At 60.3% G+C, this 26,725-nt stretch overlaps 1 protein-coding gene across 1 annotated transcript in view; it reads left to right on the forward strand.

Annotated features, from left to right (window-relative positions):
• Nucleotides 1-26,517, forward strand: part of LOC144734715 (E3 ubiquitin-protein ligase pellino homolog 1-like) — a 38,229-nt gene extending 11,712 nt beyond the window's left edge. Inside the window, 7 exon segments of the mRNA XM_078617044.1 lie at nucleotides 4,704-4,930; nucleotides 5,561-5,690; nucleotides 12,389-12,490; nucleotides 13,855-14,088; nucleotides 14,883-15,101; nucleotides 24,565-24,711; nucleotides 24,713-26,517. Coding sequence (XP_078473170.1) covers nucleotides 4,704-4,930; nucleotides 5,561-5,690; nucleotides 12,389-12,490; nucleotides 13,855-14,088; nucleotides 14,883-15,101; nucleotides 24,565-24,711; nucleotides 24,713-25,255 — 1,602 coding nt within the window. The 3' untranslated portion in view covers nucleotides 25,256-26,517.
• Nucleotides 26,518-26,725: the final 208 nt, after the last annotated feature.

Below are 26,725 nucleotides of genomic sequence, written 5' to 3' on the forward strand. Positions count from 1 at the left end.
ACCCAGCAGTGCAAGTACGCGTGGTCGGGTGAAGTGTGGGTACGCCTGGATCTCAGCGGTGCCAGCTTTGACCTCCGACCTCTGACCTCCAAACTGCCAGGACGGCCCTGCAGATTGTGTTGCCTTCATCGATCCGTGCACCATGAAGAAGGGCCGTTGCCCGATACGTCGCCTGTTGTACACTCTTCTTTCTGAGGACGCCCGGGGCGTGATTTTTGAGGAATGCGTCGACTTGCTTTCGCCAATTGTACTTTCTCACCGCTGCACACGCAGCAGCAGATCATTTGTGCCATCTTATTTTGCGATAGTTATCGCACGGCGGTTTTGGGCCAACGCCAATCGGCTCGCGGCATTCCCCCCCTGCTCTCGTTTGACTCCGGCCGGCACTTAGCCCCGACAGCCGGTGTACCTGCACCTCCCCCACCCCGCCTCCACAGCTGTCGCGAGGCCATACGAACAGCTCATTATGCGGCAATGCGGAACATTCCCGCTGCCGAGACTCGAGATGCTCCCGCTCGGAAGTTTGGGATTTGGTGGTGGCGGCGGTGGCATCTGTTGGTGTAGTCCCTCTCCGCCTCTCCCCCCTCTCTCTCCTAGGCAACAGGTGCGTGGGTTGTGTGTGGCGTTCGCACACTAGGGGCGGTGGGGGGGGACACAGCTGGTGCATCCGCCAGTCATCTCAGTCATTCAACCCACGGCACCTGGGTCTGTCCCGTGACCTCCTGTCAGCGGGCGTTCGACACTTCACGTGGCCTCAAAAGCGCACCTGGCCTGGCACAGGCGCCGTGGGAGAGGGGGGGCTTCGCCTCGTTATTATCGGATAACCGCCGAGGGTCACTCTTTGACCCTCCCCGCCAGGGCGGCTCAGCAGCAGGGCTCGCCGTCGCGAGGTCGCGAGTTCTCAAACCCAGGTCTGGAGTTCGACTCGGGCCCATGGTCCCCCTTCCGGGGTCGATAAAATAGCCACCGCTTTGCGGGGTAGTCGGCAGCGTTGGTAATTCAACTCTGTTTGGCTGCGGACGGCGCGCGTGCGACTCCCTCGCCGGCTGCCGCTTAAGTCCGGCCTGCTTCCACACGGCCTTCCAGAGACCAGTTGTCATGTGGATAGACTTCCGTCCGTCACGTGAATGTGGAATCTCTCACCACTGGCTCTGCCGCGCCCAGTCAGCAGGTCACCGACCGATAACTCGATGTGTGGCCATAATAAAGGGGTTTTTTTATTTTTTGGGGGGGGGAGGGTGCGGTTAGATCCCGTAAATATAAATGTTCCGTTAAACCCGCCGCCGCGCGACACAGCCAGTCGGTAAAGGTTTGTCACGTAGACAAAGCACACGTCGTGGTGTGTTGGAGAGTAAACCCCACAATGTTTACAAGGTGCAGCTGAGTAGCCGAAACTCGCTTGGATTGGGGCCCTCCGTTAGGAGGCGGTTCCCCAACCCTGGTTCGTGTAATGTTAACCACCTCGCATGGTATACAGGATGTCGTGGGTTCGATCCCAACCCTTGACGCCTGCTCTGTATATTTGAAGTTTGCTTGTCTCTCTCTGTGGTCGTGCGGATTTTTCTCCGGGTCCTCCGTTTTTTTTTTCTCCATTTCGAATCAACATCAAGCGTTTGACGATAAGCCACTTCGTTGAGCGATGATTTGCGCGAGCCAGGTCGCTCCTGAAAGAAGAGCTACACAGCTCGGTGTGGGGCCTTGCCCGGGGTTTGCCATCGTCGTCGGGGTGGGGCATCCGTTGTTGTTGTTGCTGCTGCTGCTGTTATGGGTGATGGGGGCGCCGGCCAGGAATTTAATCTCCAGTCTCATCCGCCCAGCTCCCCCCCCCCCCACCGAGTGCACTGCGATGGGTTTCCTGGAGCCCCGTGAAAGCGCTGGGCACTCTCTCTAAAAATAACAAACGCCAGCGGGAAGAACCCACACGGCGGTGACGCGCACGCGGTACGTGTCGAACAATAATAGAGGCCGCTTCTCGGTACTGTCCCTCGACACCTTGGCTTGATGATGATGATGATGACAACGACGGTGATGATGTTGACGGTGGGCTGAGTTGAGGCCAATGGGTTTCGAAGCCACTGCGTTATACTATCGGAGCGCGTTTGTTTTGAATGTTTTTGCCACAAAGTATGTGTGGTTAATGCAGACTTGATGCTTCGCAAAAGGGGTACCTGTTTGATGTTTGAACATCATAACACCGCCTCTTTTATTGCCAGAAAAGGTAAGAACCTATTCTTATTTCTCATCATTTTTGGATACTGTCAACAAAGTTTCCATAGATACGAGTTTGACCCTTCACTCTGATTTGAACTCTCATATTTCTGAGCATCAGTTGAGCGAGTGCTCTGACCGGCCGATGCCTGGCAGCTGGCCGTCTGCCTGTAACACCGCGTTGCCCCCAAATCTCGTATCTCTGGAGTTTGAACCGGAGCTGCCGGTTGCCCCCCTTCCCGGTAGCGCGTTGCTGGCAGCGAGAAGCCGACACATCGACCACCGTGCAGACTCGTGAAGTCTCGACCACGTCCACGTGAAGACTCGTGAAGACACGACCACCGTGCAGACTCGTGAAGTCTCGACCACCGTGCACATGAAGACTCGTGAAGACACGACCACCGCCCATGTGCAGACTCTTGAAGACACGACCACCGTGCACATGAAGACTCGTGAAGACACGACCACCGCCCATGTGCAGACTCTTGAAGACACGACCACCGTGCACATGAAGACTCGTGAAGACACGACCACCGCCCATGTGCAGACTCTTGAAGACACGACCACCGTGCACATGAAGACTCGTGAAGACACGACCACCGTGCGCATGAAGACTCGAGCAGGGCACGGCTGCTAGAAGGGATGATGGATGGTGGTCGAGACTTTTAAATTCACCGTAAAAAAATAAAAGTAGCTGAAAAACAAACTACGTCGGCTAACCCCCCAGTGCTACGTTGACGCTTCGCGTGGAACCAGGGTGGACCAAGCCTGGCTCGTGAGTGGAGCGGCGGTGCAGCGGTGGGCGCGCCGCGTGCCCCTTGACCCGAGTTCGACGGAGTGACGGCCAAAAGAGGCGAGAGGGTTTTGCCATCCGCGGCCGAGATGGTGTGACGAAAGCAGAATATGCATACTGGAGGAATGCGATGAGCTATTATTCCCTGTTTCACAGATGTCCCGTAGGGGCAGGTCATATCGTTGCTCAGCGAGGGGAGACCTTCATCCAGCAGCGGATAGATCGTGCCACGTGACGATGATGATGTTGAGAAGCCCACGGCGACAACGCTTAGCGGTCACGTGACCTCGCGTCTCGAGCGGCGCGTGGCCTTTAACCTCCTCGGTGAGAGTTGAACCCCGAACCTGTCGATTCCTCTCTGGTGCCGGCAGCAGCGAGAGCAGCTGCAGCGTAATTGACGCTGAGCGACTTTCTGCTGTGTGGTGGTGGTGGGGGGGGGAGTGGAGGGGGGGTGGATGAGAGGTGGGTGGTGGATGCGGGGGAGGGCCTGAGTAGCAGCCCACCGGCGCACATCCATCAGTCGGACGTTCCCGTGGGACACAATGGCCCGTGCCTGCTGCATCGTTTGGACGGTCGGCAGGGCGTTGGTGGTGCGTTGGAAACACTCGCGCCTCGCACCAAGACGGACCTGGGTTCGATCTCTGATCTCGTTCGCCGCCATTCTTTACAGAGTCCGCATTTTCTCCCCCTTGTCTGCATGGGTTTCCTCCGGGTTCCCCGGTTCCCTTGCGCGTCGGTAAGGGCGTACGGTGTCATCGGCGTTGACCCAAACATCGCAATGTGGCATGGCCCTCCTCAAAAAGACCCTTTGGACTGGGTGTGTCTCTCCTGGGTAAATTAGTAATTTGTTGTTATTGTTGTTTGCAAGGGAGACCTGCGCCGGGCTGTGAATACAAATTCCTCGGACGTCGCGGTGGAAATGTAGAAGCAGCTCACGAATTCCTCCCAGGATGGTAAAACTGCGTGAGAGCATGGTAATACGTGTGAGTGCGAGTGTGTGACGGTGAGTAAAGTGCCAACTGTGCCAACTCGGCACAGTAGGGGGCACAAGTGGTGAATCATCCAGTCGTCTTGTCAGTCAACGCATGACACCTGGGTCTGTCCAGTGACCTCGTGCCAGCGTTTGACACGTCACGTGGCCTTAACGTGCACATAGCCTGGCACAAGCGCCGTGGTGACGTCACCGCAACTGAGTGGCGAATGGCGGTTGTTGTCGTGAGTGAAAGTGAGAGTGACTAATTTGCCTGCAAGGGTGGAGCGATGACACGAGTTCGATTCCCGGCCATGGGTAACATCGGTGGCGATTATCCGAACCGGCCCCTACGCCCTCCCGTAGGTTGACTCGGCACTTAAAATGGGTGATTTGGTGCGTGTCGCGTAACCGTCGGCACCGCAGAGACGCAGGCGGCCGTGCGTGGGTGCCGTCTGCACCAACCCCTCCGTGCGCCAAGGCAGCCGCGACAGGGGCCCGTGACGGTCTGTGCAGCCTACGGGCAAGTCCGTGTCTCGTCTGGCCCCGCACTCGCCCCGACGCCCTGTGCGGGCTGGAGTCTGGCTTCGCGTTGCTTTACCGTAGCTCCGAGTTCTCCCCACACCGCTACGTCTGTCCGCGTGCTGTCCGCGCGTTGTTTTATTTCTAACGACGGTGTGACGGTCTCTCCCTGCCCCCCCACCCTCTGCTCCCCCCACCTTCATCCCGCAGGGTCGCGATCGATCGCCCGGTCGAGATGGACGACGCGTACGGCGTGGACGAAGGGTGACGGACGCGTTCCCACGTCCCCTCCCTCCCCCCCCGCTCCCATTCCTCTCCGCCGCCGCCGCCGGGCCCCGCCGCTCCGCCTGTGCCCCCAAGCCCATGTCCGGCAAACAGGAGCCAGCCGCCACCAGCAGAGGAGACGCCGTGAAATACGGAGAGCTCATCGTCCTGGGGTGAGTCTTGCCCCGGGGGGGGCGGGGGGCGGTGGGGAACGAGCGCTTCGGTCGGCGGGCCGCGGCGATAATAAGCGTAGAAAGGCGGTTCGGATCGGACGCGTCGCTCCGCTGACGGATGAGGGTCTTGGGGGGGGGGGGGGGGGGGATGTTTGACCGCCACCCTCCCCCACCCACCCCCAGTGCTTTGCCGCACCGGTCGGTGGTGGATTTGGCGAGGGGGGGCGGGGTGGGGTTCGGGGGGAGCCCGAGACCGGAGTGGGGAATCGCTCTCGGCGATGGTCGGCATCGGCCGAGAGTCGAGTGGGAGGCGGTGTGGTCACATGATCGCGGGGAGCAAGAGTTGTGGGGAGCGGTGGCACGGCGGTTAGCGCGCCGCGCCACGGACCCGGCGATCCGGGTTCGATTCCCGCTCACGGCCAACACCTGTGACCCGGCCTCAGATGATCCCCTGGTGCGGCGTGCGAACATCGGCACTGGGGAGACAAAGGTGGCCGGGCGTGGTGCTGGCCGGCCACCCCCCTCGTGTGCCGTGCCGGCCTTCATGGGCGCCCGCATTCAACACTCGCCCCCCAGAAACCTGCTAGAGGCTAAGCGGGGGGGGGATGTTTCTGTATATGGCTGGCGCAGGTACAATGGCTCGCTGCCGGATGGAGACCGGGGCAGGCGTAAGAGCCGCTTTGCGCTCCACCGCCGAGCCAAGGCCAACGGCGTGCAGCCCAGCAGCTCGCACATCACCACGGCGATACAGGAGTGCAAGGTGAGTGACGGGGCCCATCCTCACCGAGGTCCGTCACCCCACCACTCATCCCCACCACTCACAAAGCCACGCACCCCACCACCCACGCACCCCACCACTCACCCCACCGCTCACCCCACCGCTCACCCCACCGCTCACCACCACCACTCAACCGACCACGCACCCCATCACTCATCCCGCCACTTGCCCCACCACTCAACCACCACTCGCAAAACCATTCACCACCAACACTCACCCCACCACTCACCCCACCAACCAGTCACCCCACCACTCACCCCACCACTCACCCCACCACTCACCCCACCACTCACCCCACCACTCACCCCACCACTCACCCTATCACTCACCCCACCTCTCAAAACACAACCCACCCCACCACTCACCCCACCACTCACCCCACCACTCACCCCATCACTCACCCCACTACTCACCCCACTACTCACCCCACTACTCACCCCACTACTCACCCCACTACTCACCCCACCACTCACCCGATCACTCACCCCACCTCTCAAAACACAACTCACCCCACCACTCACCCCACTACTCACCCCACTACTCACCCCACCACTCACCCCATCACTCACCCCACCACTCACCCCACTACTCACCCCACTACTCACCCCACCACTCACCCCACCACTCACCCCATCACTCACCCCATCACTCACCCCACTACTCACCCCACTACTCACCCCACCACTCACCCGATCACTCACCCCACCTCTCAAAACACAACTCACCCCACCACTCACCCCACTACTCACCCCACTACTCACCCCATCACTCACCCCACCACTCACCCCACTACTCACCCCACCACTCACCCCACCAACAACTCACTCCACCAGTCACCCCACCACTCACCCCATCACTCACCCCACCTCTCAAAACACAACTCACCCCACCACTCACCCCACCACTCACCCCACTACTCACCCCACCACTCACCCCATCACTCACCCCATCACTCACCCCACTACTCACCCCACTACTCACCCCACCACTCACCCCATCACTCAAAACACAATTCACCCCACCACTCACCCCACCACTCACCCCACTACTCACCCCACCACTCACCCCATCACTCACCTCACCTCTCAAAACACAACTCACCCCACCACTCACCCCACTACTCACCCCACTACTCACCCCACCACTCACCCCACCACTCACCCCATCACTCACCCCACTACTCACCCCACTACTCACCCCACCACTCACCCCACCACTCACCCCATCACTCACTCCACTACTCACCCCACTACTCACCCCATCACTCACCCCACCTCTCAAAACACAACTCACCCCACCACTCACCCCACTACTCACCCCACTACTCACCCCACCACTCACCCCATCACTCACCCCACCACTTACCCCACTACTCACCCCACCACTCACCCCACCACTCACCCCATCACTCACCCCACTACTCACCCCACTACTCACCCCACCACTCACCCCACCACTCACCCCATCACTCACTCCACTACTCACCCCACTACTCACCCCATCACTCACCCCACCTCTCAAAACACAACTCACCCCCCCTCTCACCCAACCCCCCCCCCTCACCCAACCTCCCGCCCCTCACCCAACCACCTCCCCCCTCTCACCCAACCACCCCCCCTCTCACCCAACCACTGCCCCCCTCTCACCCAACCACCCCTCCCCCTCACCCAACCCCCCCCCCTCACCCAACCACCCCCCCCCTCTCACCCAACCCCCCCCTCACCCAGTCCACCCCCCCCCTCACCCAACCACCCCCCCCTCACCCAACCCCCCCCCCCTCCCCCAACCACCTGACCAAGTAGTCCCGCCCCCTCTGCACCAAGCTCCTCCCTCTCGGCCTCCTCACTGCCCCTCCCCCGCCTGTGGTAACCGTGCCGACGGCGGTGAGTGAGGTGAGGCGCGCAATGCCGGCGCGAGGGCAACCGTCGAGCAATCGGCGTTCGCGTTCTCCCATCATCATCACCGAGCGTTCCTCCTCCGCCGCCACCGCCGTTCCTCCACCGCCGCCACCGCCGTCATCCATCGTCGGTGGCGACGCCGCCAGGCAAACGATGGCCGTGTTTGTTTCACCGCGACGCAGGGCGGAGGTCACCGATCGCTTCCGTACCGTTGCCAGCGCTTGCCCCGGCAGGCGATGCGGGCTGTGTGGGCTGGGTGGGGCGGGGAATATTTGTCTCTGTGTGGTTCCAGCCGGGGAGGCCGAGGTGAATGCGATTCGCAGACTTCACTGACTGCAGTCCGTTTGAGCGGCCGCACACGAGATGGTTCCACCGCTCCCATCCCCACGTCCTCTGGGACGAGTGCCCCGCCCCTCCCTCGGGCATCACGACCATCATTGGACTCGACCATCGTCCCTCGCCGGCCGCCGACGATATTTGACGTGACGTCTCGAACTTCTAGCGACCGTTCGGCCTTCCTTCTAGCGACCGTGTGTGTGTGCGTGCGTGCTCGCGTGCGCACTCGGGACGCTTATAAAGGTGCCGCGTGGGATGAAATGGGCAGAACGGTCCCAGGGTGGCGGAGCGACGCTTTTGGCAACCGCAACGTTGATCCGCGAGAAGCAGACGCGCCCAAAACAGTCGCGCTTCCCGTCGGTTGCAGCGCCAACCCGCCGCGGAGAAACACGGACATCCGCTAAATACACACACACAGAGAGAGACCCCCTTCGTCATCTCCGCTGCTGGATGACGAGCGGCTGGCTGCGCCAAGCCGTGTCGTCCGTGCGTGCGGCGGTGGCGGAGGGGTCTATTGACCACGTTTCACCAGGCTGCTGGTCAGTGCGGGTTGGTGAAAGTGGCGAGCCGTGGACGTTGGGAGCGTAGAAGTACAGCGCAGTATTTTTTTGCTGCGCCGCCCTCAGCTGATGTCGCAGTCCACGCAGCCGCCCTGTTGTGTGCCCGCCCGCCTTAGCACCGTTTTCCAGATGTCGCATCTTTCTCCGTCGTTTGGAAGGCGGGTGACGCAACCCACAATGCGATTTGTAGAAAAAAAAAATCGATGGCTTGGCCTGTGACGTGAAGGCACTGTTCTACGGAGCGTGTCGGCGCAATGAGGATCTTGCATGCCGGGATGAGTGGCCCTCGCTTAAATACTTCAGCATCCCCCCCAAAGCACCTCGGACGATATCTCACCTTTGACCCCTGCGTTTTCCCCCGCGGCAGTCAAGCCCAGGTTGACTCCCCAAACGGCCAACCGTCCCCTAACCCGGTGCAATGTGCGCGCGGCGCCGGCTTGCCGAGTTGGCGCGGGCTGCAAAAGCGGGCGGGGGGGGCCGTGCAAAGCGTTGGGAGCTCCCGTTCATAAGAGCTGCACGCGGCGTGATTTATTATGCGTGATTAGCTCATGCGTAATAATCTCACAAACGAATTTGCGACGGGGCCATTGCTCTTACCACATCCCGCTCGCAAACGTGGCCGCGCGCTGTGCGGCCGTAGCTGCAGCCCCGTGCCCTGCCAGCGCCGGGTGCTCCCACGAGGTTGCGCTGGCACCCCCAAAGCGTCAGAGGTCTTTGGCGACGGCGCCCTACTGTTGCCGTCGCGCTCGCCCGCAGTCTCTTCGAGTCCGAGCGGACGTCGTGGGGACGTCGCTGTTTTCGTAGCCGCGCGTGCGCTCTCCCGGCCGGTTTCCAGGGGTCTCGGCCAGCCCGGCGCGACAGCCCCTAGCGTGGAGAGCCCTCTCCCCTCTCCCGACGCGAGAGCCTGGCAACCTGGGCGGGCGTGAGGGGGGGGCCCCCTCCTGGCTAATTGCTCTTCCTCTCCGAGACGTCTGCGCGGACCGGCTCGGCATCGTTTCACCGTCACGCTACCACGAGCGACTCGCGGCCTCATCCTCGACGGCTCCCACCAGCCTCGCAAGCCAAGGGATTTGTTCACCCTCCCTCGCTCGCCCGCACGCTCGCCCGCTCATCGTCAAGATTATCAAGCGACACTCCACAAACCACTCCACGCCACTCCACGCCACGCCGTGCCACCCCTCCACGCCGCCCCTGTCCACGCCTCGCCCCGCCGGCTTTCCGCGGGACCCGCGGAGTAAGTGTCACGCGCCGCCCCCTTCCCCCCCCGCCCCGCCTCCGTGAACCCCGATTGCCGTTCTTGCCCGCGAGAAGTCGGTGGCTGCTTTGCGGTTTTCACGAACGATCCGCTTGTGTTCTTGCAGGTTGGCTAAGTGGCACTCGCCTTGCACGAGGGGGGCCCGGACCGAGAGGCGGCACCCCCAAAACTCGCTCGACCCCACAGAGCCGGTCGGCCTGTGAACCCCCCTGGCCTATGGGGCCGTGGAAGGTTTGTGCCGGGCGACCTTTCCTCCCAGCTCGGCTTGGGAGGAGATCGCTCGGCCCGCCGCGTTTCGCTACGCGCGGGCGGCTGCCCTCCCCCCCCACCCCCTCGCGGACGCTGGCGCGACGTCGACCGAGCGTCGCACGATAACAACGACAACAACAACAACCATGACGTTTCATTTGATATACGGCCTCGCACATTCGCCGCTGGTCGCTAAATTAATCCGTGGGTTGTCCCGGCGGTAACTGTGGGTGCCGCAGAAGACGATTGCATATCCCGTGGATGGCGAGAAGAGAAGCCACGGCAATTGTGCGAGAGCAAACCGTGAAACTGCAGCGTCGTTGGGAGCCATGGCGTGAGAAGCGGGGAGAAAATCCAGAGTAACCGCTGACGGTTTGGTGTCAAGTGGGAGGAAAAAGGACTAGGATGGACGGGGGACAGCCTGTGCTGGAAGTGTAACCGGGACGACCGGTGTTAAACCGATCTCAGCTTAGCTCAAAATGACGGAGGATGGAGTAGCAGCAACAGCATCATCATCATCATCATTGTGGAGGTAGCAAAGTGTAGATCCTGATAGAATACAGAACCCCAGGAAGATCATGGAGTTCTGCATCCTATCAGGCCCCTTAAATCGCCATGCACCGTGCGTGGTCTTGATTCTGTTGAGAGGTCAGTGTTGAGGGGTAACGAAGAAAAACTCCTCTTCCACCGTCTCTGTCGTGAAGTCATCTTGAAGACGGCAAGTGGCGATCTTGAAATCGATTAGCCGGCCACTGTCGCCGCGGGAACCCGAAGAACGCGGACCAAGCGACCGCCTCCCGTGAGGCGTCGACGGCCGTGACGATGCGTCGATTCGTCGGGTTCAAGTCGATTCCAGCGTCCGCGTGATGCGCGCTCTCGTTGGGACCGTGAGAAGCCAATCGTTGTCGGTCGGTGGGTCGTCGTCGTCGTCGTGTGCGCTTGGTGCACACGACCCCCTTGCAAGCCGCCGGTGATTCGATTCTTTGAAAGTAAAAAAAAAAAAATTTGATTACCGAATTGCATCGGCAGCCAGAATCGCAACAACTCTTTGAGCTGTGATGGGAGCGGAGTTGATTGGTTACGGGGATATGAGTCGTTTTTTGTGTGAGCTTATCGACACGTTTACTGCACCTGTACTCTCGGCAGGCACTTAGTTCCCGATCGATTGCCCTCCCTCTCGGCGCGGTGACCTCGGCACCCTTTGGGCAAGCCCCAACTCGAGGAAGGCGGCGGACGTCGTCTTATTTATTTAAAACCCCGACGACGACGCCGATGGGGAATTCTATTAAACGCGGGACGAGGGCAAGCCAGAGCATGTCCGGTGGGAGTTGAGTCATGACGCTGACGCTTGTTGACACAGTTGCGTCTCGTTTTCAACTCGGTCTCTCTCGCCCTGTCGATCACCGTTCCCACGCTTGGCGTGTCTTCACGGTAAATCCTCCGTACCGCAGATTTGGCAGCGAGCCCCTGTTTAGAGATGGGCGTAAAAATAAAAAAAACCAAACGACAGCGCCCAGCCTCCCACGTGGACGCGGCTGCCCCCCCCCCCCCCAGGGATCCTTAGCTGCCCCCCTAGGAGGGGGCTTAGCTGCCCACAGGTTGGGAATAATCCCAGGGGAATCGTAACCACAGAATCGCATATCCCTCGCGATCGCAGCCGCTCCGGGCTCGCACAACGCGCGTTTGGCAAATAGAGATGCCAATCTTGCATTCAACGAAAGCGCGGATCCACCACCGGTGACGGGCCGTACGTTTATTCTGGACACGTCTCAAACTGTGACGTGATCGTGGAGTAGAGTGGACTAAGGATTTTATTTGTTTTACTTGCGCACGTAGCATGGGCAACCGATCAGGGCTGTCATTCCTGATTGGTAGTTCACGAACGGCATTTGTCCACCGTTGACTTTTTACATCCACGCTAGGATGGTGGTGGTAATGGTGCATTCATTTTGATGTATGCGGCATCAGAACCGTCAAGGTGACATGCCCCCTATGTGTTGTTAGGATGAGTGTCAAATATTCACCGAAGTTGCGTAACCTATGGAACTGCACAGAAATTAAATTTACGTTCCTTTGACAATCCACCGCTGGATGAAAGCCTCCGCACGCCGCGTCGACCGCGGGGGGCCGCTCGACCATACTTCCCCACTGCAGTCAGACCGTGACCGCTTCGGTGTATCTCACGAGCCCCCCCCCCCCCCCCCCCCCGACGTTAGGCGTGACAGGGAATTGAACCAACCGCGCGAGGGGGGGGGTGGGGGGCGCTCCTCCTACGCCGTTTCGAATCGCGCGTTCTCCGTAAAATCGCCGACGGTGCAGGCAGCGACGGGCGTGCGGGACACGGATGAATGTGTGCGCGTGTGTGTGTGCTTGTGCGCGCAGGCCGTGTCGAGCAAGGAGCAGCACAGCATCTCCTACGGCCTCTCGCGCAGCCACGTGGTGGTGGTGGAGTACGTCCACGACCCGGACCAGGACATGTACCTGGTGAGATCAGCGGAAGCGGCCTCAGCTCATGCCGCCCCCCCCCCCTTCCCCGATCGGCGTTGCCGCTCCATCGTCGCGTCGTCGTCGAGACAAAATGATCCGTAAGGAAATCTCGCCGGGGGCGCCGCAAACGCTTCCCGCGTGACAGAACAGCCCCACCCAAGTGGACCGCACGGGAGGGGGCAGCAATTCCCCCCGACCATCCAACCCGCCGTGCCATCGAGAGAGCAGTGTTCGTCGCGTGGCACTGGAACTGATATTTAATTCTCACAGCTGACGGCACGATCGCCGGCCGTCGTGCGCAGCGCCGATGCTGTTGTTGGCATCCCCGTGTCCCCCCCCCCCACCATCCCCCGCTGTGTCGCCACCTTCGTGTCCCCGCTGACCCGTCTCCCCGCCGATGTGTCTGCTGCGTCTCCAAGCCAGCACCGACGCGTCTCCTGCCGAAGCCGCCGCACCGCCACCGCGCCGGGGCGCCCCGCTCCGTGCGGGTGTGTCCCGCGTCTGTCCGAGCGGACCGCCTGCGCTTCCACGTCTGCGCCTGCCCCGCACGCGACTCCGACCGCGCCTGCGTCTGCGGCTGCGCGATTGTGACGGGGGTTTGCGTCTGTGCATCGCCTGTGCGTGCGCGCTAGTGGCAGGGCGACGCGTGTCTCCTTTGAGGGTCGCGCGACGTGACCAACTCCGCGTGGACGGACACCGGGGAGCGACGTCGAAGCCGCACCACCCACAGTGCCGGATTTGCGGTCACCCCCTTCGTAGGTGGAAAGTGAAAGGAAGCCCGGAATCTTGACCGAACCGACGCGCATGTCGCAAACCGCAGGGCGCGTAGCGTAGCCAAATTTAGCGCCAAGGCGGCGGCGATTCGCCCAACGCCGTCGGCTGAAAGCCTTCGTTAGGCTCCCACACTTCGGCTGCGGACCTCTGAGGTCGTTGCGGTTCGCTTGGCCGTGGAAGAGGGCGACCCGGCAGGTGGTTTGTGGAGAGCGTCGACTGCACCACCCTCGGGAGGCTTCGCTCTGAGTCGACGTAACGCGGCTCGATCCCCCCGTCGTCTCCCGGCAACGCCTCCTCGGCGAGCCGCGGCCAGTGGGCGGCGGCGGGGGTCCCCCAGGTGGCAGGATGGCAGAAGGGCCTCCCGGCGAAGCGGATGAGCCGCAGTTCCGACCCGTCAATTGTTTTGACGTTCCCGAAAACGGCGAAGCGCGCGCACTGGCGTCCGCCGCCAATAAAAGACGTCGCGGCTCGCGGCCTGGCGCGGGAACGCCCGTGCCCACGCCGTCTCCCCCCGCGTGACGGTTGCCCGCGTGACGGGTGCACACGTGACGGTTGCCCGTGTGACGATTGCCCACGTGCCCACGCAGGTGGGTCGCTCCGGCGAGGCTCCCGTCGACTTCGTGGTGATGGACACGGCGCCGCGGAAGTCGCCGGGCGGCGGCGGCGGGGACGGCGGCAGCAGCACCGGCAGCGGCGACAGCCCGACGGCGCAGAGCACCATCTCGCGCTTCGCGTGCCGCATCCTGTGCGAGCGCTCGCCGCCGCACCGCGCCCGCGTCTACGCCGCCGGCTTCGACTCCTCCAACAACATCTTCCTCGGGGTGAGCGGCTCGCCCAGAGGCTCGGACAATATACCTCAAGGGGCTGGGCCTACCAGCAGTGATTGCTCTACAGAATAAAGAATAATAATAACAATATTTATCTATAATGGCATTTTGTTGGGGTTAGATCACCTACGTAGAAATGTGTTTTTAATGTCACCACTGCCCAATACGGCCAATTGGTAAGGTTTGTCACGTCAACAAAACGTGCCAATTCGTTACTCGGTCACTAGCCGCGTGTGTGTTCGAGAGTAAACCCACAACATTTACAATTCGGGTACCGTGACATGCCGGTAATTGGAACCAGCCTGATGAGGCGACAGAGTTGTGGAGAAATCCTCCTCCTGTTTCTGTCTTAATATAATAACTGGCTCAAGAAATGTTTTTTCTGATCGGATTCACAAGCGGTTCTTGATCCAGATGCAGGCGTGTGTGTGCGTGTGTGTGTGCCTGCGTGCGTGTGTGTGCGTGCGTGTGTGTGCGTGCATGCGGGGAGCGGTAGTGTAGCGGTTAGCGCACTGCGCTACAAACCCGGCGACTTGAGTTCGATTCCCGCTCACGGCTACCAACACAGACGACGATTATCTGAACCGGTCCTGAGCCTCTCCCTAGGTTGACGCGACTTCTAAATGAGTACCTGGTGCGATGTGTAAACATCGGCGCTGGGAAGACAAAGCCCCCCCGGGCGTGGTGCTGGCCACCCACCCCCTCGTGCGCCGTGCTGACCCTTAATAGGCGCTCGCTAACGGCCATGCCGGTGTGGGGTTGGGGTTGCCGGACCTTGGTGTGCACAGGAGCGTGCAACTAAGTGGCGCGACGCGGACGGCTCCATGGACGGCCTCACGACGAACGGCGTGCTGGTGATGCATCCACGCGGCGGCGGCGGCGGCGGCGGTGGCGGCGGCGGCGAGCTGTCCGAGCTGGTGCAGCCCGGAGTGTGGCGTGAGGTGTCGGTGGGCGGCAAGGTGTACACGCTGCGCGAGACGCGCTCCGCACAGCACCGCGGCTGCCTGGTACGGATGTGTGCGCGCGCGTGTGCGTGTGTACGTGTGCGTGTGCCACAGTGGGGAGCGGTGGTGTAGCGGTTAGCGCTATTCTGCGCTATGAACCTGGCGACCCGGGTTCGGTTCCCGCTCACGGCCAACACCCAGTGACGATTATCTGAACCGGTCCTGGGCCTCCCCTAGGTCGACTCGGCCTTAAATGACTACCTGGTGCGGTGTGTAAACATCGCTATGGGGAGACAAAGGCGGTCGGGCGTGGTGCTGGCCACCCACCCCCTCGTGTACCGTTCCGGCCTTCATAGGCGCTCGCTAGCCATGCAATGAGAATACGAAGAGGGAGGAGTAACGGTGGTGGTTGTGAGGCGGACGTGAAGGGGTCGTGGGGGTCAGCTAGGGAACAATAAGTGCGAGTTTTGAGTGAGGAGTGGAAACTTCGTGAGCGAAGGTGAACGCTTATTGTGGAGGAGGAAGTTTGTTCCAGTGAAGGGCGCGGGGGAAGGAGAGAGAGAGAGACGGTGTGGATTAAGCACAAGGAGGAGGAGGAACAGACACACAAAGACAGCAAAGATTGAGCACGTAGAGAGGGCGAGAAGGCGACACGTAGAAAGATGCAAGTGGCAAGAAGTATGGAGAGAAGAGGACAGAAGCAGCAGGAGTGGCAGCATCGGGTGGTGGTGAGACCCAAGTTTCGGTGAGAGCGAAGGCACCTCAAGATGGAGGGACAGAAAAGCATCAAGGGTCAAAGCAGATTTTTGTTTGCAGACGGAACGTGCATTCCAGAGCCCCGGTTTGAACTGACAGTCACGGGGTGGAGGGAGCGGTGGGTGGAGAATGGGAAAGGGAGGGGGCTGAAGATTAGCAAGGGGTGGGACGTGCCTGAGATCGGATGGAATGGTGGAGCAAGAGCAGCGTAAGTAAATGTCGAGGTGGACCGAGGGCGGCTAAGGAAGGAGATGACAGGTATTGACAAGGGTGATGATGAAAGATGGATGAGAGTAACAGGTGATGGTGGAATTAAGGATGGGAGGTAGTGGATGCATGGAGAGAGATGGATGATCGAAGTATATGGAGCATGAGAAGCGACGCGGAGAGTATGACTCCTGCCAGCTCGACAACCGAGGCGGCGAGGTCTGGGGCGTTTTGGCCAGGATGATTTCCACAACTCTGAAGTTCAGCGATAAACAAGGAGAGAAGATGTTTAGGAGAAGCAGTGGGACTGGGAGGGTGAGCAGCAGCCCGTCACGCGAGTAGGCCGGACCAGGCTTCGGGAGGCAACACATTTATTTAACTCCAACACACGGGGTAACTTCCCCCTTAACAGAATAACAACCTATGGTGGTGATCACCAGGCTAATTACACTAATTACTACGTAACTGCTTCTACGGACCGGGACTAACACAGCTTCGGCCCGGGTCTACATATTGGAGACTCATTGAACGTAGAACGTAGACGACGGTTTCTTCCAGGATGAACAACAACAACCCTGGTCCCTCTGGGGGACCCGGCTTCTATTCTCTGCGGCGTGGCCAGCTACGCCCTTGGCCACGCCCACATTCCAGAATCCTCGGGAAGGATCTGGACCCGGACCATGTGACCACCCCCAGCCCCCACTTGGGGCCCCTTTGTAGACTTAACTGGTCACGTGTCTTCCCGGGTCAACCAGAGTGCCATGGCCTTTAGTAACCTCATTGCTACGGCCGGCACTCACACACCCTGTCCTGTAGGGCTGGTACTGCACGCCAAGCGTGGTGCCATCCAGCGCTATCAATCAGCGCTCACCAAACCCCTATAGGGCCGGTACTACAGCCACAGCATAGCGGTGTCCGCGATGTTGCTACACCGCACGCCGTGCCTCTCTAGGGCCTGTACTGCACGTTCACATCTCGCGATACACGTGTGTGTATGTGCCGACCTTCATAGCTACTTGCTAACAGCACTTGCCCCAACAATCTGTTGAGGCTATACTAGCAGATCTTTTTATATGTTTACGTGTGTGTTCGTGGGTGTCTGGGGGGAGCGGTGGTGCAGCGGTTAGCGCGCTGCGCTTCGGACCCGGTGATCCCACTCATGGCCAACACGGGTGATGATTATTATCTGAATCTGTCCTGGTCCTCACCGAGGTTGACCTGGTTGCAATGTGTAAACATCGCCACTAGGGAGACGAGGGCGGTCGGGCGTGGTGCTGGCCACCAAACATCTCATGCGCCATGCCAGCATTAGGTGCTAACTCGCTAGCGGCACTTTCCCAAACAGTCCGTGTAGGCTACACGGGGGGGGGGGAGGTCTGTTTCGTTGTTGTGTGACGTCCTCACACAGGCAGCCCCGTACCTGTGAAGTACCGTTGATGACTCTTGGACACCGTTGGTGAGGCACACGTATTTATTCCGTACAAGTAGTCACAACTGTGGACATACAATACTAGAGGGGGTATCGGCCCCCTCACCCGGCTAGCTGGGAATACACTGCTAGCTATCTCTGACCTACCTCCTAGTCCTCCACTAACGGGCTAGGGGAGGCTGTCTGGCCCGACACTGGTAAGTCGGGCTACGGTACCCGGAGTCCCAGAGCACTAGCTCTGGTTCTCGGGACCACGCAGCTGGCTCGGTCCTGCGCGGCCCTGACAAGGGCGGCGTCCCAGGGGAGTCCAGGGCTCTAGCTAGACGATCTTCGGTCTTCACTGGTTTAGCTTTAACATTCTGCCCCGAGCCCTCTGACACATCCCCCTTTATACTCCACCCCCGCTGAGGGGTGGGGCCCCGGGCTGCCTGGTGCGGACGTCGTTGAGAGCACCTCCCCCGTGCACTCACGTAGCCCCGACCACTGTGTTTGTTTCCCATAAGCTGCCATGCATAATGGCTCTCTCTCTAACACCCCTACATCACCCCCCCCCGCATAGCTTGCAGCTGTCCCGGCTGCCAACATACAAAAAAAACGACAATAACAGCGCATTTACCCCCTGACCGCGCGTGTGCCTCACTATGTTTCAACATAACGCGAAGAGAACAACAACAAGAACCAGAAAACCCCGAAAGGAAAACAACCCGACGCACCCCCCCCGAATAAATACGAATTCCGTAAAAGCAACATATATACAAATCGCAAGGAACCCCCAACACACACACAACACAACACAATGTGCCAGGAGCACACCACCGACGCAGCGCACAGTAACCATACACGTGAAAATAAAAAATAAAAAAAATGTCTTCTTTTTGTGCATCACAAGAGTCTGCGCATTCTTGCGAGCGTCCTTGCCGCAGGCCCGTCACACGGGGCAACCCCGGATGGCGGACCATCCGGTGGCAGCTGTCCATTTCGAAGTGAGTCTGCGCTTGATGTCGCGAGACCCTCGGCATCCCCCATAGGGGTTGTTGGGCGGGAGCCCGTCATTCCTGGTGCACCTGGGGGCGGGACAGCCGGCAACACGTCAGGCGAGAGCAGCAGAGACGGACCCTTTGAGTCGGCGACCCCCCACATGTTTGGCCACGCGTGTGTGGAGTGGGGCCTCGCACCGCAACGAAGGGTTTCAGCCTAGAGGGGTGCACAAACCACCGGCGCTTCCCCCATTTGATGCGAACGCACTGAGGCCGCAAAACCTCGACCACCTCGACGGGGCCCCGCCACGGCCGCACCAGTTTTGAGGAGGTCGCGAGTGGTACCTGGGGGACAGTGCAGCCATGCCCTGTCCCCCGGCTTCCACTGTAGCACGTGCGCGCGACCCAGTCTGAGGCGCTCATTCGCTTTCTGACGCCTGTCGGAATTTAGCATGGCAGCATCCCGTGCCTCAGTCAATTTCGCAAGGTTAAATTTAACATGGTCGGCCAATTTAGTTTTTCCCAGCGGCGCGGGGATCTGCAGCTGTGCCCGAACAGGTGGGTCAGGTTCGCGGCCATACATGAGGAAGAAGGGTGAAAATCCCGTCGCAGCATGGGGGGCCAATCTGTATGCTGCCAGGACCCCTTGAATTTGCAAGTCCCAATCGGTCTGTGAGTCCGAAACCTGCTGCGACAACATAGACGTGATGGTTCGATGCAGACGCTCGACCATCCCGTCAGTTTGCGGGTGATAGGGAGAGGTACGAATTTTTTTCGTTCCCAGGAGCTCACAGACCTGTTGGAGGAGTTTGCCGGAAAACATTTTTCTCTGGTCGGTCAGCAGCCGCTCCGGAGCACCTTTGTCCATGACGTAACCTTGGACAAAGGCCTCCACGATGGCTGCTGCCGACTGGTTGGCCAGGGGCCAGGCCATAGGCCAGCGCGTAAAGTATTCCACCCCGGTCAACAAATATCTATTGCCCCTAGGGGTGGCGGGAAATGGCCCCAGAATATCCAGCGCGACAAGTTCGTTCACTCTGGAGACTCTGATAGACTGCAAAGGCGGGTTTGACTCCCGTGCTGGTGGTTTTCGCTGCGCACACCGAGGGCATGATGCCAACAGATCTGCGACATCCCTCGTCATGCCTGGCCAAAAAAAATCAAGCTGGAGCAAGGCGAGGGTCTTTTGGGTACCCAGGCGCGACGACGCGACGCGAGGAGGGAGGTATCCTCCATCTGGAGGCGCCCCCATTCATTAACAGGCAAACCCAGCAGGGAATCTTTTCCCTGTTGTGCGATAGAATTTGGAAGCAATGTTTCGTCGTCGGCGGCGGCCGCCAGGACTGGAACCGGCATGTCCCCTGCTGGCTTGCAACGTCCCGACCCCAGGAGGCATGCACATTCGGAGGTGGTTGGCATGCGCGACAGAGCGTCCGCGTTGGTGTGGCGAACGCCCTTACGGTAGGTGGTTTCGAAATCAAAATCCTGGAGAATCTCCAACCATCGGGACAATTGTCCCGATGGCTGTTGAACTCGCAGGGCGTACTGCAGTGCCGCATGATCTGTGCGGACGGTGAAATGCCGACCGTACAGATATGGGCGGTACTGTTGGATGAAATAGACAATTGCCAACAGTTCCCTACGGGTGACACAATATCTTTGCTCCGCTGGAGACAACACCCGACTGGCATACGCAACCACCCGTTCCACGCCGTCAACCACCTGGGAAAGCACGCCCCCAATACCCGTGTTGCTCGCATCGGTGTCGAGCAAAAATGGTTCCGAAAAATCGGGGTAAATCAAGGGAGGAGCTTTTACCAGGGCGTCCCGAAGGGAGCAGAAAGCAGCCTCCTCCTCCTGACCCCAGTGGAACTGAACCCCTTTTGATGTTAAAGCGTGTAGGGGTTTGGCAATCGTCGCAAAATCAGCAACGAACCGTCGGTAATACGACGTGAAGCCAATGAAACTCCTGACCTCTCCCACCGAGGTGGGAGTCGGCCAGGAGCTGACACACTGCGTTTTGGCGGGATCGGTAGCAATACCTGAGCGCCCCACGATGTGCCCCAAATAACGCACCGAATCGCGTAACAAATGACATTTTTGGGGTTTGAATTTCAAATTAGCAGCCCGCATCTTTAGGAAAACCGCCCGCAACCTCTGGAGATGTTCGTCAAAAGTTTTACTAAAGACGATAACGTCATCCAAATAAATCAGGCACGACTCCCATTGCAATCCAGCCAAAACCAATTCCATCAAACGCTGGAAAGTTGCCGGCGCTGAGTGTAAGCCCATCGGCAACCGGTTGAATTGGAACAGGCCGTGCGGTGTACGGAAAGCAGTTTTAGGCTTTGAATCATCGTCCAGAGGAAGCTGCCAGAATCCCGAAAGTAAATCCAGTGTGGAGAAGAATCGCGCTCCCGCCAAGGCGTCCAGCGATTCGTCCATCCGTGGGAGCGGGTATGCATCGGCAACCGAAATTTTGTTAAGGCGCCGAAAATCAACGCAAAACCGCAACGAGCCGTCCTGCTTTTTAACCAGGACGATCGGCGCTCCCCAAGGGCTGGTGGAAGGAGAAATGATGTCGGCGGCTAACATGTCATCAATAGCCGATTTGACATGGTCCTTTTCGGCGGGACTTAACCGAAACGGATTCTGGCGTATTGGCGCGCTGTCACCCGTGTCAATATGGTGACGCAGCAGATGAGTGCAACCCAAATCGTATTTGTCCCGACTGAAAACGTCGGAAAATTCCCGCAGTAGCGTTCTAAGCTGTTGGCGCTCTGAATTTGACAGGTCCGTCGATCCCGCACAAAGCGCATCGAGCCACCCTCCATCGCTGTCCGAATGTGGGTGCGGCCGGGGAGCAGTGCCGACGTGATTCGCAACAGGTTCCTCGCAGGGCACCGGCGTCGCGTGAGCAAGCACCGTCCCTTGAGGAACTACCACTGTCTGCGACCCCACATTGAGGACCGCGATGAAAGGGTCCCCGTCCCCTCTTACGACGGTCTGGGCCGGAATCAAATGAGGTCCAATAACCCCAGCCCTAGATGGTCCCAGCAGAATTCCCTGGTCCCCAATGCCCTCAGCGAAGGGCTGACGAAGTTTTAGAGGCACCAACATTTGAGCTCCCGGCGGCACACGAACTGTTTTAACGACGAACGCTGGTACTGTTACGAACGCCGTCCGAGCCGCAGTAGGGGAAGGCAGGAACGCCATGCGTCGTCCCGACGGGAGCTCAATGCATCCCTGGTCTATTAAAATACGAATCGGCATTTTGCCCAAGAAGTCCGTCCCCAGCAGGCACGGAACCGCCAGCGAGGAGGAAACAAAAATCGGGCCCGACAATTTGATATCCCCGATACAAATTTGCGCTCGAATCTGTCCAATGATGCCAAGAGAGCCCCCGTTAGCAGCATAGAATGGGACGTTAACCGGCAGTAAAGGACGGCTCTGGACAGGTAGAATATTGTAAATGAGTTCGGAAATGATGGTCGCCGATGCCCCCGTATCGACCAGGATGCGTACCTCCACCCCGTCAATGTGTCCCACCACGGCCGACGACCCCGACGACGCGGCCACAACGCGATGGGCCAACATGGACCACTGCCTGGGTTCGATTTGAGTCCCCATAGTGGTGCGTGTTGGCCCGTCGCAGCGCAATGTCGGCCCCCCGTTCGTTGCGGTGTGCGAGTGTGTGATGAGTGTGTGCTTGGGCCAAACATGAGGGGTGCCGCGACTCGCCGGATTATGTTGATGGACTTGGGAGGAGGAGGGCCGGCGTCCTGTCGAGGCGTCGTCCCGCGCTGCCGAGGAGAGCGGCACCCCGAGGCGACATGGCCCCGGACGCCGCAGTTGAAGCAACGCGGGAGCGCCGGCGGCGATGACGGACGGTCGAAGCGGCTCGACCCATCCCGGCCCGACCGTGCTCCCGTCCCCTGCTGCCGTCGACGGTCGACGGCGTAAACCTCCGCCGGGAGGGTGGCTGCAGCCACCGCACGCCCGGCCGCTGCCCTGCTGGCTTTCCGACGCTGTGACAGCAGGTTGGCGTGGAGGAGCCGCACAGCCTGGAGGGAACTCATCTCCGTGTCCTCCTGTGCAACGACGGCGATGTCCAGGTCGTCTGCCAGCAGGAGGATTTTTTCTGTGACCATGGCGTCCACGCCGTCGTCGTCCATTCGAGGGAAGGCCGTCTTCGCCAGTGCCAGGAGACTCGTCCTGTACGCCAGGGGCGACTCCTTTGCACCCCGCTGGCGATCGTAAAACTGCTGCCTGCATTCCGCTGAAGGTCCGTAGACCCCGGCCAGCAACTGCAGCACCATCTGTAGCGTGGAGCGCTTCTCCCTCGGCGCCGATGTAAGGGCGGCGAGTGCGTCGCTGTCGAGGAGCGCCGGCAGCGCGCAGAGAGCCTCAGCATCCGACCACCGTGCCATTTCTTGGTGGGCGAGGAAGCGTCGCTGGAAGCCGCCCCAGTCGCCCTCCGCGCCAACAAACTCTTTGAGCGGAGGCAGCCGTTGGTGCAGCGCAGCGGTCGCCATGGAAGCTCGCAGGCTGCTGTCCCCGTAACTCGGCTGCGCTTCGGCGCGAACGGCAGATGGTATCGCCTGTCGCAGCCGTGATGACGCTCCCTCCGCTGGCGGTGACGCGGCAGCCCCAGCGAGAGCGATGTTGGACCCGAGGTTCAGGCCGGCCACGCCCTCAGCAGCTGCTGCGGCGATGGCGGGAGATTCAAAGTTTGAATCCGTTGAGATGGCGGGAAGGCGCATCGGACGTCGGTTCTCCTCGCCCCGTGGTGGTCCACCAGCCCCCAGCCGCGTGATGTGTTCGAGTGTGGCGGCAGCGGCGTAAAGCAGCTCCGCCAGCCTCGCGTGAGCCAGCCTCAGCCCTTCTGATGGTGGCTCCTCTTCATCCTGATGCCCCGGTAAGAATGCGTCCGGCCCCGGCTCCACGATGTCTTGTTGAGCCGTCTCGGGCTCGACAATTTCAGCGGTGTCCTCCACCTGCGGTACTCCGGCTCGAGTTGTCCGGCGCGTGTCCATGTTCGTAGTTGTTCTGACACCAGATGAAGTACCGTTGATGACTCTTGGACACCGTTGGTGAGGCACACGTATTTATTCCGTACAAGTAGTCACAACTGTGGACTTACAATGCTAGAGGGGGTATCGGCCCCCTCACCCGGCTAGCTGGGAATACACTGCTAGCTATCTCTGACCTACCTCCTAGTCCTCCACTAACGGGCTAGGGGAGGCTGTCTGGCCCGACACTGGTAAGTCGGGCTACGGTACCCGGAGTCCCAGAGCACTAGCTCTGGTTCTCGGGACCACGCCGCTGGCTCGGTCCTGCGCGGCCCTGACAAGGGCGGCGTCCCAGGGGAGTCCAGGGCTCTAGCTAGACGATCTTCGGTCTTCACTGGTTTAGCTTTAACATTCTGCCCCGAGCCCTCTGACACATCCCCCTTTATACTCCACCCCCGCTGAGGGGTGGGGCCCCGGGCTGCCTGGTGCGGACGTCGTTGAGAGCACCCCCCCCGTGCACTCACGTAGCCCCGCCCACTGTGTTTGTTTCCCATAAGCTGCCATGCATAACGGCTCTCTCTCTAACACCCCTACATCTGCAAGCGCGTGTGCCCAAGCAGCCATGAGCACTCGCCCATCATGCTTGTTGTCCACAAATCGACAACGTGTAATCGCGAGCAGAAAGAAATTGATTCAGTCGCCCCAGCGGGAGGTCACCACGACCCAGCCGGAGGTCACCACGACCCAGCCAGAGGTCACCACGACCCAGCCGTAGGTCACCACGACCCAGCCAGAGGTCACCACGACCCAGCCGGAGGTCACCAGGATTCAGCGGGAGACGACTGTTAAACTATTGAAGCAATTCTTTTTTTGGACCAGGTAAAGCCCACTGAGCTATGCAGCTCTTTTTCAGAAGCCACAAATGATAGCTCAACAAAGTAAACGTGGGAGGTGGGGGGGAAACCGAAGGACTCTGAGAAGAACCCACACGCCTCCGGGGAGAGGGAAATATACAGCAGGCGTCAGGGTCGGGATCGAACCCACGACCTCCTGCAGGCGAGGGAGTTAACATCGAGCCACCGAGACATGCAGCGCCCACCCTCCCTGACCCCCCCACTCCCCCATGCGGTGTGCGGCCCGTCCAGGTGGAGACGGAGAGCAACGAGCTGCAGGACGGCTCCCTCGTCGACCTGTGCGGCGCCACGCTGCTGTGGCGCACGGCCGAGGGCCTGCGCCGCTCGCCCACCGTGCGGCACATCGAGCTGCTGCGCCAGGAGCTGAACGCCGCTCGGCCCGCAGTGCCCCGTGGGTCTCAACACCCTGGCCTTCCCCAGCACCGCCCAGCAGCAGCAGCAGCAGCAGCAGCGGCGCATGGGCGGCGCCGCGGGGGGAGGGGGCGGCCGTTACGTCGCCCGGCCCGACGCTCGACAGCCCTGGGCCTACCTGACGTGTGGCCACGTGCACGGCCGCCACGATTGGGGCCTGCGCGAGGACGCCGCCGCCGCCGCCGCGGGAGCCGGGGGGACGGGGGCCGCGTGGCAGCGGCAGCAGCAGCAGCAGGACCAGCGGCGCGAGTGCCCCGTGTGCCGCTCGCTGGGGCCCTACGTGGCCCTGTCGCTGGGCTGCGAGGCCGGCTTCTACGTGGACGGGGAGGCCCCGACGCACGCCCTCACGCCGTGCGGCCACGTGTGCTCGGAGCGCACGGCGCGCTACTGGGCGGCTGTGCCGCTGCCCCACGGCACGCACGCTTTCCACGCCACGTGCCCCTTCTGCGCCGCGCAGCTCACGGGCGAGCAGGGCTTCGTGCGCCTCATCTTCCAAGGCCCCGTCGACTGAGAAGGCCGCCCGCCGGCGGTCGCCCCGAATGTGCGCGCGATCGCTCGCCGCCCCTCCCCCACCGCGCTCGATCGCTCGCCCGTCTCGTCCCCCCCGTGGCTCTCCGTGCCGAGTCGTCGCTCTATTGCCCGGACGCACAGTTGCCCAGTAAACCGTTCGCCCGGTCAACCAGTGGCCTGGTCGACCGCTCGCCCGGGCGACCGCTCGCCCGGGCGACCGCTCGCCCGGTCGATCGGTCGACCACTCGCCCGCGCGACCGCTCGCCCGGTCGACCGCTCGCCCGATCAACCGGTCGCTCGGTCAACCGCTCGCCCGGTCAACCGGTCGCCCGGTCGCTCTCTCGCCCGCTCACTCGCTACGCCCCTGCCCTCTGCTGCCCCGCAACACCGCCGGGGGCTCTCGGGGCAGTCGAGGGGCTGTGCGCCACGAACGACTTGGGTCCCTCCACTCGACCCATCCCCCCGCCCGGCCAGTGTTCATGGAGTTGACATTCCAGTCCTGTTTAGTCTCAGGGCTTAGGCTATTTGACAACAACCTGTGTGGATTTCCGGCGAAGCGGTCAGGAGCGTCCTTTTATTTAGCCAGGGGATGAATATTTACAGGCTTCGTCGAGACACGCGGGAGCATTTGCCGACCTGCGAACGAAATGCACGGACGAAGACTTAACAAAATAAAATCCAGTGGAGTTTGAATCTGATGAGCGAGCAGTGGGATGGTGGCGGGAGACTGTCGAGGTCAGACCTTGGAGGTTATCGGGTCACGTGTCTGGCAGAGGTGGGCGGAAAGCATTTGGCCGCAATGGCGATCTTATCCTCGTAGATAAAAAAAATATCAAAATATAATAAAAATCACACAGGTTGTGCATCGAATAGCCTAACGGGGCTCGAAGTGCCGACTGCATCAACACTGCCGCTGGCTGACCCCCCCCCCCACCAACCCCAGACCCCCCGGTCGTCCACGCATGAACCGCACCGCAGCGTCACGGGGGTGTGGGGGGGTCGTGAGGATCGCGACGGAGGAGGAGGGGGAAGGACCACGTCCCCCGAACCTCGCGTTGTGACAAATTGTCGCCCGCGGGGTGTGTGTGTGTGGTGGTTATTTTTTTTACATTTCGAAGCCGTAAAGGGCACGGCGCTGTTTCATTTTGGATGCAAATTGAGTTCGTTTTTTTTTGTATTGGTATTTAAGAAATTGTTTTCAAGGCTGCACAGTTGATTTTGTACAATCTCCCACCTATTTATAAATTGCAATGCAAGGATTTATTTAAGTTGTTTGTGTTGCTTCTGAGTGTAAATGAGCCGTTTTTAACGTCTGCTCTCGTGAACTAAAAAAAAGCCTCCGTTGGGGTCGGAGGCGAGTCGTCCCGCAATCTTGATATTAAAGTATTTTTTTTTGCGCCGAAACAAAATGCCCCCAGGTCCCTGTCGCAGCTGGCTTACCCTGCCCCATTATTTAAATGCTGGAGCCTAA

The sequence above is a fragment of the Lampetra planeri genome, chromosome 52, assembly GCF_965212315.1.
Source record: "Lampetra planeri chromosome 52, kcLamPlan1.2.h2, whole genome shotgun sequence".
Lineage (NCBI taxonomy): Eukaryota > Metazoa > Chordata > Hyperoartia > Petromyzontiformes > Petromyzontidae > Lampetra > Lampetra planeri.